Here is a 12,541-nt window from a genome sequence, read left to right on the forward strand (position 1 = left end):
CTTTATTAATCCCAATTTTGAAAATTGGGAAACGGTGATATAGAAATGGAGATACTGACGTTGGACCACCAGATGATTATGAATTCTCAGCATTCTATTACAGGTAATTCTGTAAAAGCTGTTTGAAGTTACAACAGCCATGGAACAGGTGCTTTATGGCCTGTAAAATACCCCTGGTGATTATAAATGGGTGCGGCATCTGTGGTCATGTGACTACATTGGGCAGGTCAGTTTTAAATTGGTTATGGTTTTCCATGGTTATATTAATGTAGGTAATGCGGGTCCAGCTGGATGATCACTGAAGGGCCCTCTTTATTCATAGTATTGTGGGAAAGAAAATGTGCTTGTTTGAGAGAAGCAACTATATCCAGTACAAAGGCAGAACAAATTCCTTTGAAGTAGAAACATTCCATAAGAGGGGCCCCTCAGTTGTCAGAGATAGATATTTGGTGATATACAGTTTGAAGGTTAAAGAGACCAAGGATGACCACATGAAATATCAACAAGAGATAATTTGAATCTATGCTTCAGTGATTTACAAGAAGAATTATGACTGTTTAGCAAAGATAATGTAACAAACTTTGTAATTAGAAAAATGTCATTTGATGTAACGAATGTCTGCAATGATAAAACTGCTGAGTTAACAGAATCCTTTGTTTGAAACTGTATAAAACTAGGGTCTCAGGATCATAAGGTTGTTCAGATCTTGAGGTATCAATACCTATCTGATCCTTATTGCAATAATAAATTGACTCTGTCTGCCCCAAGGGATGTCTCTTAATTCCTTCATTCCATAACAATATGACTGTGATTTAAGATATTTTGTGCTGGTTTCTGGCAAAAAATGCCCAAATTTATGGGTTCGCCTCATGATGGAGGTATTTGCTTAACGACCGCAGCACTCCCTTAAGGACAGCAGTAACTACTGTGGAAAAAGCTAGAAAAATTACTTCTGGTTACATGAGTGCCTCAATTTACAATCGCAATGATTTACAACCGTAATTCTAGGCTCAATTACAGTCATAAATCAAGGACTCTCAGTAAAAGATAAATATCATTTATCTGATATAACCCAATGGAAATATTTACAATTCTGTTTGTAAACAACATTGTTTGGACCAGCAGCATTCTCAGTTTCTGAAATACCTGAGATAATAGAACAACTTGTTCAATCCTTTAAAATTAAAAACCCTACTATTAATTTTTATAGATGTTATCAATAAATCAATCTGATATGCAGATGTTAAGAAATGGAATAAAAAATAAGAGATTCCTAAACTGTCTCTATAATGAGAGTGTGTCTTAACCTCTATATAGTAAGAATGTCAATAGACCCCAATTTATGACTTTTACAACAAAAATATTTAGAATTCATTGGACTCTGTTATGTTTGTATAGAAAAGAACTTTCAAAAACAGCATTTTGTTACAGATGTATTAAGAATAATGCTTCTTTTAAAACACATGATTTTACAATGTCCTATACTTAGCAAGTCTGGGCAGAAAGTAGTGGATTACATAAATAGGATTGTATGACAAAAGCTAAAATTCTCAGGATAATATTCTATTGATTTACACATTTAGTACATAGAATTTGACAACTGGATATGCCCATATTATGGCCAAAAGATTGATATTGCATCATTAGAAAGATTAACTCATGGCTCCTTTCACTCAGTGGATCGAAGACCTGATTGCATTGGCCGCTTATGAGCAGATTGCCTATAGATGTAGCCTTTATATACATTATGGACAAAGATAATGAAATATGGGACTCATTTATACAGAATACAGGTGGTTAAAAAGTCATAAATATTACCAGAAATGCAATATACATCTTAAATAATATTTGTATTAGACAAGTATATCATTGTTTGACATATTTTTTTATTATAGCATTTTTGTGATTTTTTTTCTTTTTGAAAAGAAATCACTTTGTTTTTTGTTCTTTTTGTTATTAATTAAAAAAATAATTTTAAAAAAGTAGTGCTTTATTATGAATTAAGGAGCAGAAATAATAAGAACTGACTATTCAGTGTGAAGTTCAAAGAAATAAGATATATAAAAAAGTTGTTCTTGTACTTTACAGGTAAATTATTGTAGTTATAAGGCAACCCTAATTTTTTCGAACTGTAGAATAGGCCATTTTTGAGATGAATGTGTTATGTCATCTAAGTATCTGTGAGCAAGTGACTATTAAGCAGATGCCCCAGCAATTTTGTTAGCTTTTAAGGTCCCTCAAGATGTGTCTTTTTTCTGATGTCATAATTTAAACGTTATCTCACCGATGGCTTTCTATATACTTTCAGGGAAAGTGCAGGAGCATTTGTGATATCTCCTATAACAGAAACTAATGAAAAGATATGGTGTGCTACCTATTTTGTCTGCCATATACCAAGTCATTGTCAGAAACTACAATTCAGAGATATTTTGCACTCCAGATGCCAAGGAATGTATGGATAGTGAACCTAAAGTAGATTCAAGAAAGATAATGGCTTATTTTAGACACAATGTGAGTCCTGGCATGACAAGCCAAAATGTGCACAAGCAGCATGTACTGATGTACATTCCATTTGCAGGCAACCTGTTCCTCTATATAAAGCAAAACCAGGCTACATTGCTAGCTCATGCTTAACCCGTTAAGTGTGAACTTTCAATTAAGACAGGATTTATAACCCAAAGCTGACTTTCAGTCCTGCCTTGTTTAGAAACAATTTACCATGTTTTCAGTCTTATGAATTATGAGTAAATTCAGCTTTCTAGCTTGCTTTACAATTCACATAAGCTGACAAAAGTGAGTGCATGCTGCATGCATATATTCTAGCTTAATAAACTGACATTTCATTATCAGTAAGTATCCTGAAATGTATTGCAAGGAATGTTCATATCTTCTCATCTGATCTTTCAGAATGGTTGCTATCTTCTTGGGAAGATGACATAAATGTTGTCTATACTTAGTCATCTCTTAGTAATATAATGAATGTATGTTAAGAGCACTTGAAAAGAAGTTTCACAAAGAGAAAAAAGAAGATACTAGCTTCCTTACAGCGCTGGAACTAACTATTTCTTAGTTGGGGCTATAAAGAGTCGAAGGCAGCAAAGTCTCCCAAGGCAGATGTGACTTCAGAAGTGATGAATCTGATCACTCTAAATCATATTTGCCTGTTATTTCTTCCCTTTATCTCCTAGTGATTGCCAATTTATAATTCACTTCCTCCTTCGGCTGTAATTTTTCAGTTCTTCCAATTCCTTCTCCATGAGATGGGATTCAGCCGTTGTCTCAGAGAGCTGAAAGTGCAAGGCATAAATGGTAATAAAAATATATAGGTACATACTAATGCTGCAGCAGTAAGTATTTTTCTTTTGGTTTTATTCCAAAGCAAAATTATTCCAAAGGTTTAATTAAATGGGCTGAATTTCAATTGTGTGTTCGGGCTAAAATTCATTGACTTAAAATAAGTCATCAGCTGCTGATAATGCATAACATATATGGTATTCTGTTCTATGTTCTTAAAACACATTTTCAGACATTGAATAAAAGATCTGAATACTGATGCAGCTGCTTCCAGTAAGAACTGTTGTTTTCAAGTCCCATCTGCAAACCAGTGTCATCTTGTGGGACCTAGAACACAGGTGATTTCTGTAGCTATGCTTGCCCTGTGAAACAGCATTCCCTGGAAATCCATATGATCCTGACTCTGCTGTACTTTCACCAATTCTTAAGGCTGGGTTTTTCAATAAGCTTTGGGGCAATTTGGATCATGATCTGTTCTCTGTTTATTTTTCTTTAAATTGTTATTAGGTCCTGTTTTGTTCTTGGCATGTAGTTGTATATTATTTTTTTTTATTTTTTTTAACTCTTTAACAACTCTTTAAGCTATCTAGAGTTGTTTTGTGATTGAGATGGCATACATACTGAACAAAACAAGTAACCTATTTGAAATTTATATGGGAAAAATTCATTTCTCCCGCAGAAAAAGCCTGTTATCTGTAGTAGAAGTTTTAATTTTCTAAATTACAGTATCTTGGATCAATGACTGTCAGGTTTTGTTCATTGGGAAATTCTCCTTATGGGTTGTCCTGTGTTGTGACCAAAAGCTGGCTCACCTAAAGCAATCAATTCACTTTGAACATGCAACATAAAAAAATTAAGCATGCAAAGAACAGTATACACTAGGCTCCCAACAAAGCATTCACGGATTGCTGAAAGCCTTGTGCTAAAGCAGAATCACAGCTCATATACCTTTGGCCACCATACCTGGAATTGGCATAGAAGCTATTCAGAAGGTGTGGAATGCAATAACACCACACATCTTCAAATCATGCTAATTTGAATTTGCAAATTGTGCTAAGGAATCATTAAGAAACTAAATAACTCCTGAAATGTGCTAAAAAGAGAGATGACACATTGACCTCACCATATCCAACAAAAGATCCACTTTCAGACGAAGAAGATTGTTCTCTTCTTCCAGTTGCTGATTCCGTTTGCGAAGACGCTGTGTCTCCCTGCGGTCCCCATTGCTTCCAAATGATTCTGGAATTACATATCCCAAGATTATCTAATTTGTCTTGCTCTAGGTATTTCGTGAAAAAAGAGCCAGAACCCCAGCAAAAACCAGTCACATTAGCTTTACTAAAATAGTCAAAATAACAAGTCAGAAAAACAACAGAAATCTGATAGAAAATAACATTTTATATAGAATCGTTAAAGCATAATAAATAAAGATATTGCAAACAATATATTATAGCACATGACTTAGGTCTGGCCTAGTATAAAACCAAGGCCAGAAAAGGTATCTTATTTTACTTGCAGCTAAAAATTCTACAATGACAGTCATGTCAACCAAACATTTTAATTATGGTTGTAAAAATAAGGTCTTTTTTTGTAAATTCGAGTTTGAATCCTTTCTGCATTTCAGTCTGCAAGATAGTTTTACCTTTCATTTACCAGTTGGACAGATAGAAGCCTATCATAGTTTTCACAATAAGGGCTCCGTTTCATTCAGGCCCAAAGCCCCTGTTGTTTCCTCCTTGTTTACAGCATCCCAGAACTCAGAATATGTATTTTAAAGTTTCCAAATACTACTCATATTTGGATACTACTCATATTTGGATCAATTTATGACCACATTTGGAACCCAAACTTTGGCTGCTAAGCAATGGGATTGTTAAGAGACTCGCATCCAATTTTACAATATTTTTTGCCATGGTTGTTAAGTAGATAACACAGTCATTAAACAAATTTGGCTTCCTCTATTGACTTGCTTTTGGGAAGCTGGCAGGGAAGGTCACAAAACATGTGAAACCAAGATGCTACAATCCCTGTAAATACATGCTGGTTGTCAAGTGCCCAAATTTTAATCACATAACCGCAAAGACACTGTGATGGCCATAAGTGTGAGGATAGTTGTAAGCCACTTTTTTCAGCAACATTGTAACTTTGAATGGTCATAAGTCAAGGACTATCTGTGTATGGCCATCCCTATGACAATGTAATGAAAACCAGTATGTCTTGTACTTCTTATTTGCAATTCATGATTATTTTAGATTTCTCGGAACTTCTCTGGGCATTACAATACTATTTGAAATAATAAGTATTTCTGGATTTTTTAAAAAAACTGAAGCAATAAAATACAAACATAAAATTACATAGTAAATATAAAATCTATCACATCAGATTACAGGTAGTCTTCATTACAACCATTTGAGACTGTTGTAAAGCAGGTCATTATGTGACCAGATCCAATTGTATGACCATTTTTGCAGCAGTTAAGTGAATGCTGCAGTCATAAAGCAAACACTTAAATAAGCAGTTAAATAAGCCATTTTTTGCTATGGGAGCTTTTCTGCCCGAAACCAGAAGTAAACACCAATTTTCTACAAAAACATTATAAATTATGATCCTGTGACCACAAGGTGCTGCAAATGGCTGTCAATGCAGGCTGATTACTGAGTTTCCAAAATGAGGTCATGTGGCCACAGAGGCGCAATTGCTGGAACTTCAAAATGGGCTGTAAGTACTTTTTCGGGACGTGTTATAACTTTGAATGGTTGCTAAGCAACCAGTGGTAAGTCAAGGACTATCTGTAGAGCTATATCTCTGCAAAATACTGCAGTCGCTAAGATAATTCTCTTTCTCTCTTACCAGGTATCCATTGGCCATTCTCAAACCTCAGACTCTGTCCTGTAAGTGTCATAACAGGGGTTCCATATTCTAAGCCCAGCTCAATTTCACGGGTAGATCTGTCCAGCTGTAAAACAGAGAAATCACTTCAGTATTTTCCCAATATTTTACTTTCCTTAATTTCTATTTATTTTCTTAGCATTAGGCAAACCTGTACAAAATATGCCAAATCCATTTATTCTAGGGCATAAAAAGGATATATCTTATTCAAATATTCATGTGAAGTTGCTTAGCATCCTCACGCTGATGCTCCCATGTTGCATCATTTTAGGGAAATATGGATGCAATTCTATAGCTTTACTGTCCAGTCACTGCAGAATATGTTGGATTTCCACCATCAAGATCAGGAAACCTCCAAAATTTCTTTTGGAGATTCTTATCAAATTTCTTTTCCAACCAGCTCCTCTCCCAAGACTGGGAAATGTAAACCAGATTTCAATTCCCAGAGACTGGGAATTGAAACCAGTTATTTCAAAACAAAACAACAGTGAGAGGTGAACTAGGCTAAAATGTAAAGCCCACTCTTTTCTCTACTATGTTACAAAACAGAATAAAGATTTCATAGAGCTTAAGAGCTGCTCTAAATCTCTTCTTTTGCACACAATGCAAGGAAAACTTTTTATTATTTTTATTTATACAATTCTTTCCTCAAAGGGAGATAGATGACCAAATACATTTTGCTTTCAAAATACAAATATTATGTGGTTTACTGGTGTAGCCAACAATTTTGTGTTTTTATAATCATACAGTTTACGCTTGGTTATTTATTGTTAAAAGAATATTATTTAAATAAAAATGGGTAAAGGTGTGTAACATCACAAGAAGGATTCAACAGGTAACAAACTGCTTTTCTGAATATTTTGTATGCGAAAGTAGCTTAAAGAGTCAACAGGTAACAAACTGCTTTTCTGAATATTTTGTATGCGAAAGTAGCTTAAAGAGTCTCCTATTCTGATAAAAAAAAATAGCATAAGGATCTTCTGTTTCTTCTAGAACTTACCAAATGGAGATTGGAAAGTGAAGCTGATTTTCTGGGTGGAGTTTTCTTTGGACTGAATGTGTTTCCAAAAAGTGGCATCTTTCTAAATTCTTCTTATCTTTGGAGGGGGAAAAAATCCCACAAAGATTATTCTTTCATTGAAAAATGCATAGATCAATCACTGCCCACAAGAGTTGGAGACAGAAAACTTTTTGACCTCAACCAGACTATAAAATTCCCAGCTACCATTGCCTATATAGTAGCCTACATCTCCAGAAGGTACCAGGTTCGCCCAAAAAGCAACCATAAACACTGCTTTTAATCACATGCAACACGTGAGAGTAGATATGCAATAGGGGCAGCTCGGCTGAATTTCATCTGATGCTGAGTACCGACCGTCTCCTCAAGGTAGCGGGTGGCAATTTTAATGCATCTCAAGCGACCCAGCCCTATTACCGTCTCTGCTCCAAGCAATACCCCACTGGAGGATTTTTGGAAAATCCGCTATTCCAGATCTCCTGTGCTTAGAAATGCAGAATCCAAGTTAACGCCACATTTAAAAGAGCCCCATGACAAAGGAGCGGTATTTTCTTGAAGCCGCCCCGCATCTCATACCTAGCACTTCAGACCAAATTTAGGGAACTTTCACACCACGACCACAACGCAGACAACAGTCCCAACCTTCGAAACCAATCTGCGCAGGCGTAGCCTTAACCGATGTTTGAAGCGTTGCAACCCGCGGTAGCCCTGGGACGACCGCGCAGGATAGCTGGAGCAGCAGGCAGTACCACACCAGGGGAAGGGAGAGATTATTTTTAATTTCACAATTGCGAAAGTAAGATTTGGCATGCACTCATACAAACGGAATATATATATAAAAACTAAGAACGCGCAACAGAATCTCTTCACAGGAGAAGGAGGGGCGTATGAGTAGAGAGCTTGCGAATTTATAACCCGTATCAGAAGATACAGCCCCCCTCTCGTGTGATGGTAGCGACCCAAGCTACTGTGAAAGGAGGCGTCAACAGCGGCTGCGGCGGCGGCGATAGGGTTTTACCATCGTTGTAATCTGGGGGAGGAGGAAGAAATAAAAAAAATAACGATTTTGATAAGAGATATTTTTAATGCTGTCATTCGGAAGATGTGTTCTCAAATAAATTATTCCCAGTTTATTACATTTTTCATAGCGAAGAAGTGCTAGGCTCTCCTTTAGTCTGGTATAAAGGTAGATTAAGGGAATAGTTTCTTCCGACAGTTGCTGTGGCAACAGAAGGACGCCAAGCGAAGGAGCGAAGCTAGACTCTTCCGGGAGAGGGCGGTCCGTGGCCTGATTCGAGCCTCGGTTGGTGTCGGCAAAGTGAGCGTTTTTTTCCCATAATAATAGCCGTCGTCCCCAAACTGAACAATGGCTGGGAGTTCTGAATGTGGTCTGCGGTTCCTGGGCGGACAATGCTCAACAAGTTGTAGTTCCCATGTACCAAAATAGAGTCTCAGCCCGTCCAGTTTGCTCTTGGACAGAACTAGGCAGGGAAAGAAGCGCGATACTTTGTTCCACTGTAGAATTTCTGGTATTGTTAGGACGCTGGGTTTTTTTAAAAAATAATCAGTCGGAATCTACGTTCCAGTAACTCAAATCCATTATTGTGGATCCTACAGTTCCGAACAGTACAGAATAGTTCTTCATTATCTTCTATGTGACCTCTTCTTTATTTAGCATGGCCAGGTGTAAGGCAGTTGACTTCATTGCCGCTGTGATTTATATCATCATGTAAAAAAATACATATATTTTCCCCACAGTGCCCTATTTTCCTATATAAATGTTCTAAATAAATAAACTCAGCTTGGAAACTGAGCAGCAGCTATCCAATATAGCTAAATCCAAATTCACTTTCTTGGAAGAGGATTGTATTGGAGCCCACTTCAAAGTCCCCAGTCTCTCGCCCCCCTTGCCCTGCCTTCCCCACTGCATTCATGATAGCCCCAATTCAATCTTTGCTTCCCTCCCTGATGCTAATGCAACTGCTTGTTACTCTGGCCACTTCCCCAACTTCTGCAAGACTCTCCCCAGATGATATCACAAGGTGTCACCATGGTCTTATTCTTAGACTCTGTCCAGCCAGCTTCTAACTCCTATGAAAAATAAATAATTCCATCTGCAAAATACTTCATTAATACATCTCAGCAGCCCATCTTCTTTAATAGGGCCCAAGCTATTGTAAAAAGGACTTTCAACAAGTTTTCAATACAGTTTCCTATGTAAGTGACTCCTTTTCACATTCCAAACACTTAATTTGTTAACTTCAAGGATGATTGTGAATAAAATGTCTGAATAAAAGTGTCTTTCAAATGAAACTATGCTTTCCTTCCCTTTTTTTAATGTTGTTTTCTGCAGGATGGATTTAATACATACTAAAGCATTTTTAAGCCCACGAAATGGGTTCTTGATTTTGCCATCCCCGACCCAAGAAGAGAGAAGCAAAACCTTGAGTTGCGATTTAGATGACCTTCCACGCTGTATCCTTTTTTTCATTAATTACAAACAACATGAAGTTTGCATGAAAACATTTCTCTATATACACATATATATTTCCATTTAGCAGAAAGATGCTTTTGTGATACAAATTGTTATTGGACCAAGTCCACACTCAATTTATTTTAAAAGAGACTTGAATTGGATCTCTGAATTAAGTGTTTGTTATGAAAAATACAAATAATTGCAACCAAACGAACTAGATTCTGTATTAATTGTGATAAAATATTGATGTCTAGCCTGGTGCCTTAACCACTACACCAACCTGGCTCCCCAAATAAAACAATGCATATCATATTTTAAAAGCAATATTAAACTAAAGGAAAAGGAGACAAAAGAAATAACAGCAACATTTGTATACTGTCTCTCTTTATAGATTTTTGAAAAAACCTTAACAAAATTATTAGTGTATGTCATTGGCAATATACAAAATGTGAATAAAAAAATATCTCAGTTAGAATTGGGACTGAGAAGATATGACAGTAGTGATGTGGTAAGTAAAGCTATATTGCAGCATTTTTAACATGCAGATTCCAGAATGCATTTCTGATCTAATTTTAAGCAATTTAGGAATTGTCAAATACCTTGCTTATCCTTTCTGATGACAAGCTGAAAATCAATGCAGTTTTCTTTTCCTTTCTAAATATAAATACACTTATATAGCTGAGTAGGTGCAGAAAATAAAAACCACATACAAAGCTGATGCAGCTACATGAACAGTTTAAGTAATGAAAGCTTTTCAGCTTGAAATTACTTATGCACAAATGTATAAAACACAAAAATAGTTATCAGTCTTTGGGGAAGAGTATTGATGATTATTAGTTGTATTGCTATTCTTTACACCATAGTTAAATCATTCTTGTTTCACATGAATGAATTATTTATCAGGTTGAACATTGTTAGCAATATAGATATTTGGATTTCTTTCAGTAAATGAAAATTTATAGAGCAACTGAAAATGAAGAACATGATTCTAGGAAAGGCAAGCACTTTAAAATGCCATTATTTTTGATGGAGGAGATGTAGTATTTTAACTATTCAGATAAATAGGAATTACAGAATAGAGAATATTTTCTTTTACAGTTCTCCAGAAATAAGATACATTTCAGACTTTTAAAGAAAATTGTGTCAATTTATCTTTTTCTTCATTGTTATCACTGAAGGTGATTGAGGATATGATGCACAGGAAATATGCAGGGTTGAAGGGTCCTAGAAAAGGAAAACGTATAAGCAAGGCGAAAGGTAAGCATAATGACAATATTAAATCAGTGGTCTAATTGCTTCAAACATAAGGTTTCATTACATCATATTTTAAAATGTCAGGTATAAATGCCTTGCCTCTGATTCAGGGCTAGAGGCAGAGGGGCTGGACAAGCCAGCCCCCAAGGTCCACCCTAACCCAATAACCCCTCCTTACCTTAGCCACGCCCAGGGGGTACTTAAGGGTCAGCCATGCGGTCCTGCTTCAGTTCCAGACTTGTACCTGTAATGATAAGATGCTTAATTAATAAACAATATCTGATTTAAAGAATACCTGCTTATGGAGTTATTGGGCACGATCCTTGAACACATTTAACAATATGGTAGCAGAGGATGGTTTGACAGCCCAATCCTAATACTCCACAATATGCAAAGGACCACGACAGACAGGGTGAATACCAGGGCATTCACCAAGAAGATGGCAGAACGGCCTGCCCAACCTGAAACCATGCAAGGAGAGGCACCCAAGACGAGCGGCCTACTCCACCCCCCATGCACCCCGGTCAGAAGCGACGAGGGGCTCTTCCGGTTTCTCTGCCTCGGCGACGGCGGTGCCTTTCGGAGCTCCGCCAGCCCCGCCGCCCGTAGAGCCGCTTCGCTACTTAGAAGCGGCTTGAAAGCTTCAAAATCCTAAGGATTGAAGAAGTAGAGATCGCAGGGCACAGGTAGAGCCCCCGTTGTCCCCCAGGAATTGTTTCTGGGGCGAGAACGGGCGAGGCTCCCTCCCAACCTGCGGAAACTCCGGGCGACGTGGGACGACTTTGCTCTCGCAAAACAAGCCGGCTGCAGGAAACGTAATCTGAAAAGAATAAGTTTTAATAAATAGTGAACCTATCGGAACCCTCAAATTTGGAGACGCAAGTATTAGCGCTTTGTTGATTTTCAAACTGAGACATTTGAGTGAGTGAAAGTGCTTTGGAAAAAAACATGGCGCTTAGCCTTAAAGTTAACGAGCCAATGAGTGTGGATTGGTGAAGTTATTTTGTGTTACAAGTTTTCAAGTTGTTGCAAAGTTGCCTTGTTTGTTAGAGAAGCAAGTGAAAAATTTCTCCCTTTCTAATATTGGACTTTGCTCTACCTTAGCTTTTAATTGAACAAATCTGGGGGATTTTTTTAGAAGTCTTTGTGCTGGAGGGAAAGGAAAAGGAACTTCCCTTTTTAGAAAATCCAGACTACGTAGCAGGATGGCTTCAAAGAAGCAGGAAGGGAAGCCAGCAGGGGGGGGATCCCCCACACACAAACAAGAAACGCAACTTCCCTCTGCACAGCAGTTACAGACCCAGAAAAAAAAAGAATTTGATGTGGGAGATTTAAAAGAATTTATTTCTAAAACTTTGGATGATAAATTTCTAAAATCTCAACAGGAGATAGATGATAAACTTCAAAAATCACATCAGGAATTTATGCAGGAAATTAATGAAGTTAAAGATATGGTGAAACAGAATCAAAATAAGGTGACCAAAAAAATATCAGAAGTGGCGTCTGGCCTGGCAGAATTTATTGGGAAAGTTGATTTTAAAGTTGAAGAATTTAAATCAGAAGTTAATGTTAAAATGAAAGACAATGATTATAAAATTGATGAAGTTGAC

General features: G+C 37.0%; 2 protein-coding genes across 2 annotated transcripts in view; one reads left to right on the forward strand and one right to left on the reverse strand.

Moving 5' to 3' along the window:
* Positions 1-3,169: 3,169 nt before the first annotated feature.
* Positions 3,170-7,853, reverse strand: CBY1 (chibby 1, beta catenin antagonist). Its single transcript, XM_070947609.1, has 5 exons — positions 7,778-7,853; positions 7,184-7,280; positions 6,145-6,250; positions 4,418-4,533; positions 3,170-3,287 (listed from the first exon to the last, which is right to left on the reverse strand). The coding sequence occupies exons 2-5, from the start codon at positions 7,259-7,261 to the stop codon at positions 3,207-3,209; spliced, it is 381 nt and encodes a 126-aa protein (XP_070803710.1). The 5' UTR covers positions 7,262-7,280; positions 7,778-7,853; the 3' UTR covers positions 3,170-3,206.
* A 1,701-nt stretch (positions 7,854-9,554) lies between these two features.
* The window catches only part of FAM227A (family with sequence similarity 227 member A), a 30,194-nt gene continuing 27,207 nt past the window's right edge, over positions 9,555-12,541 (forward strand). Inside the window, exons 1-3 of the mRNA XM_070947737.1 lie at positions 9,555-9,676; positions 10,100-10,185; positions 10,856-10,934. Of these exons, the coding sequence (XP_070803838.1) occupies positions 9,556-9,676; positions 10,100-10,185; positions 10,856-10,934 (286 nt within the window). The 5' untranslated portion in view covers position 9,555. The remainder of the gene's footprint in view (positions 9,677-10,099; positions 10,186-10,855; positions 10,935-12,541) is intronic.

The sequence above is a fragment of the Pituophis catenifer genome, unplaced genomic scaffold (assembly GCF_029215685.1).
Source record: "Pituophis catenifer annectens isolate HBS135680 unplaced genomic scaffold, rPitCat1.0.hap2 SCAF_7, whole genome shotgun sequence".
Classification (NCBI taxonomy): domain Eukaryota; kingdom Metazoa; phylum Chordata; class Lepidosauria; order Squamata; family Colubridae; genus Pituophis; species Pituophis catenifer.

Coding starts and splice junctions, on each gene's coding strand:
- CBY1 (XM_070947609.1), bottom strand. CDS start 7,261: ATGCCACTTTTTGGAAACACATTCAGTCCAAAGAAAACTCCACCCAGA. Junction 6,251..7,183: donor CACTTTCCAATCTCCATTTG/GTAAGTTCTAGA, acceptor TCTGTTTTACAG/CTGGACAGATCTACCCGTGA. Junction 4,534..6,144: donor GAATGGCCAATGGATACCTG/GTAAGAGAGAAA, acceptor ATGTAATTCCAG/AATCATTTGGAAGCAATGGG.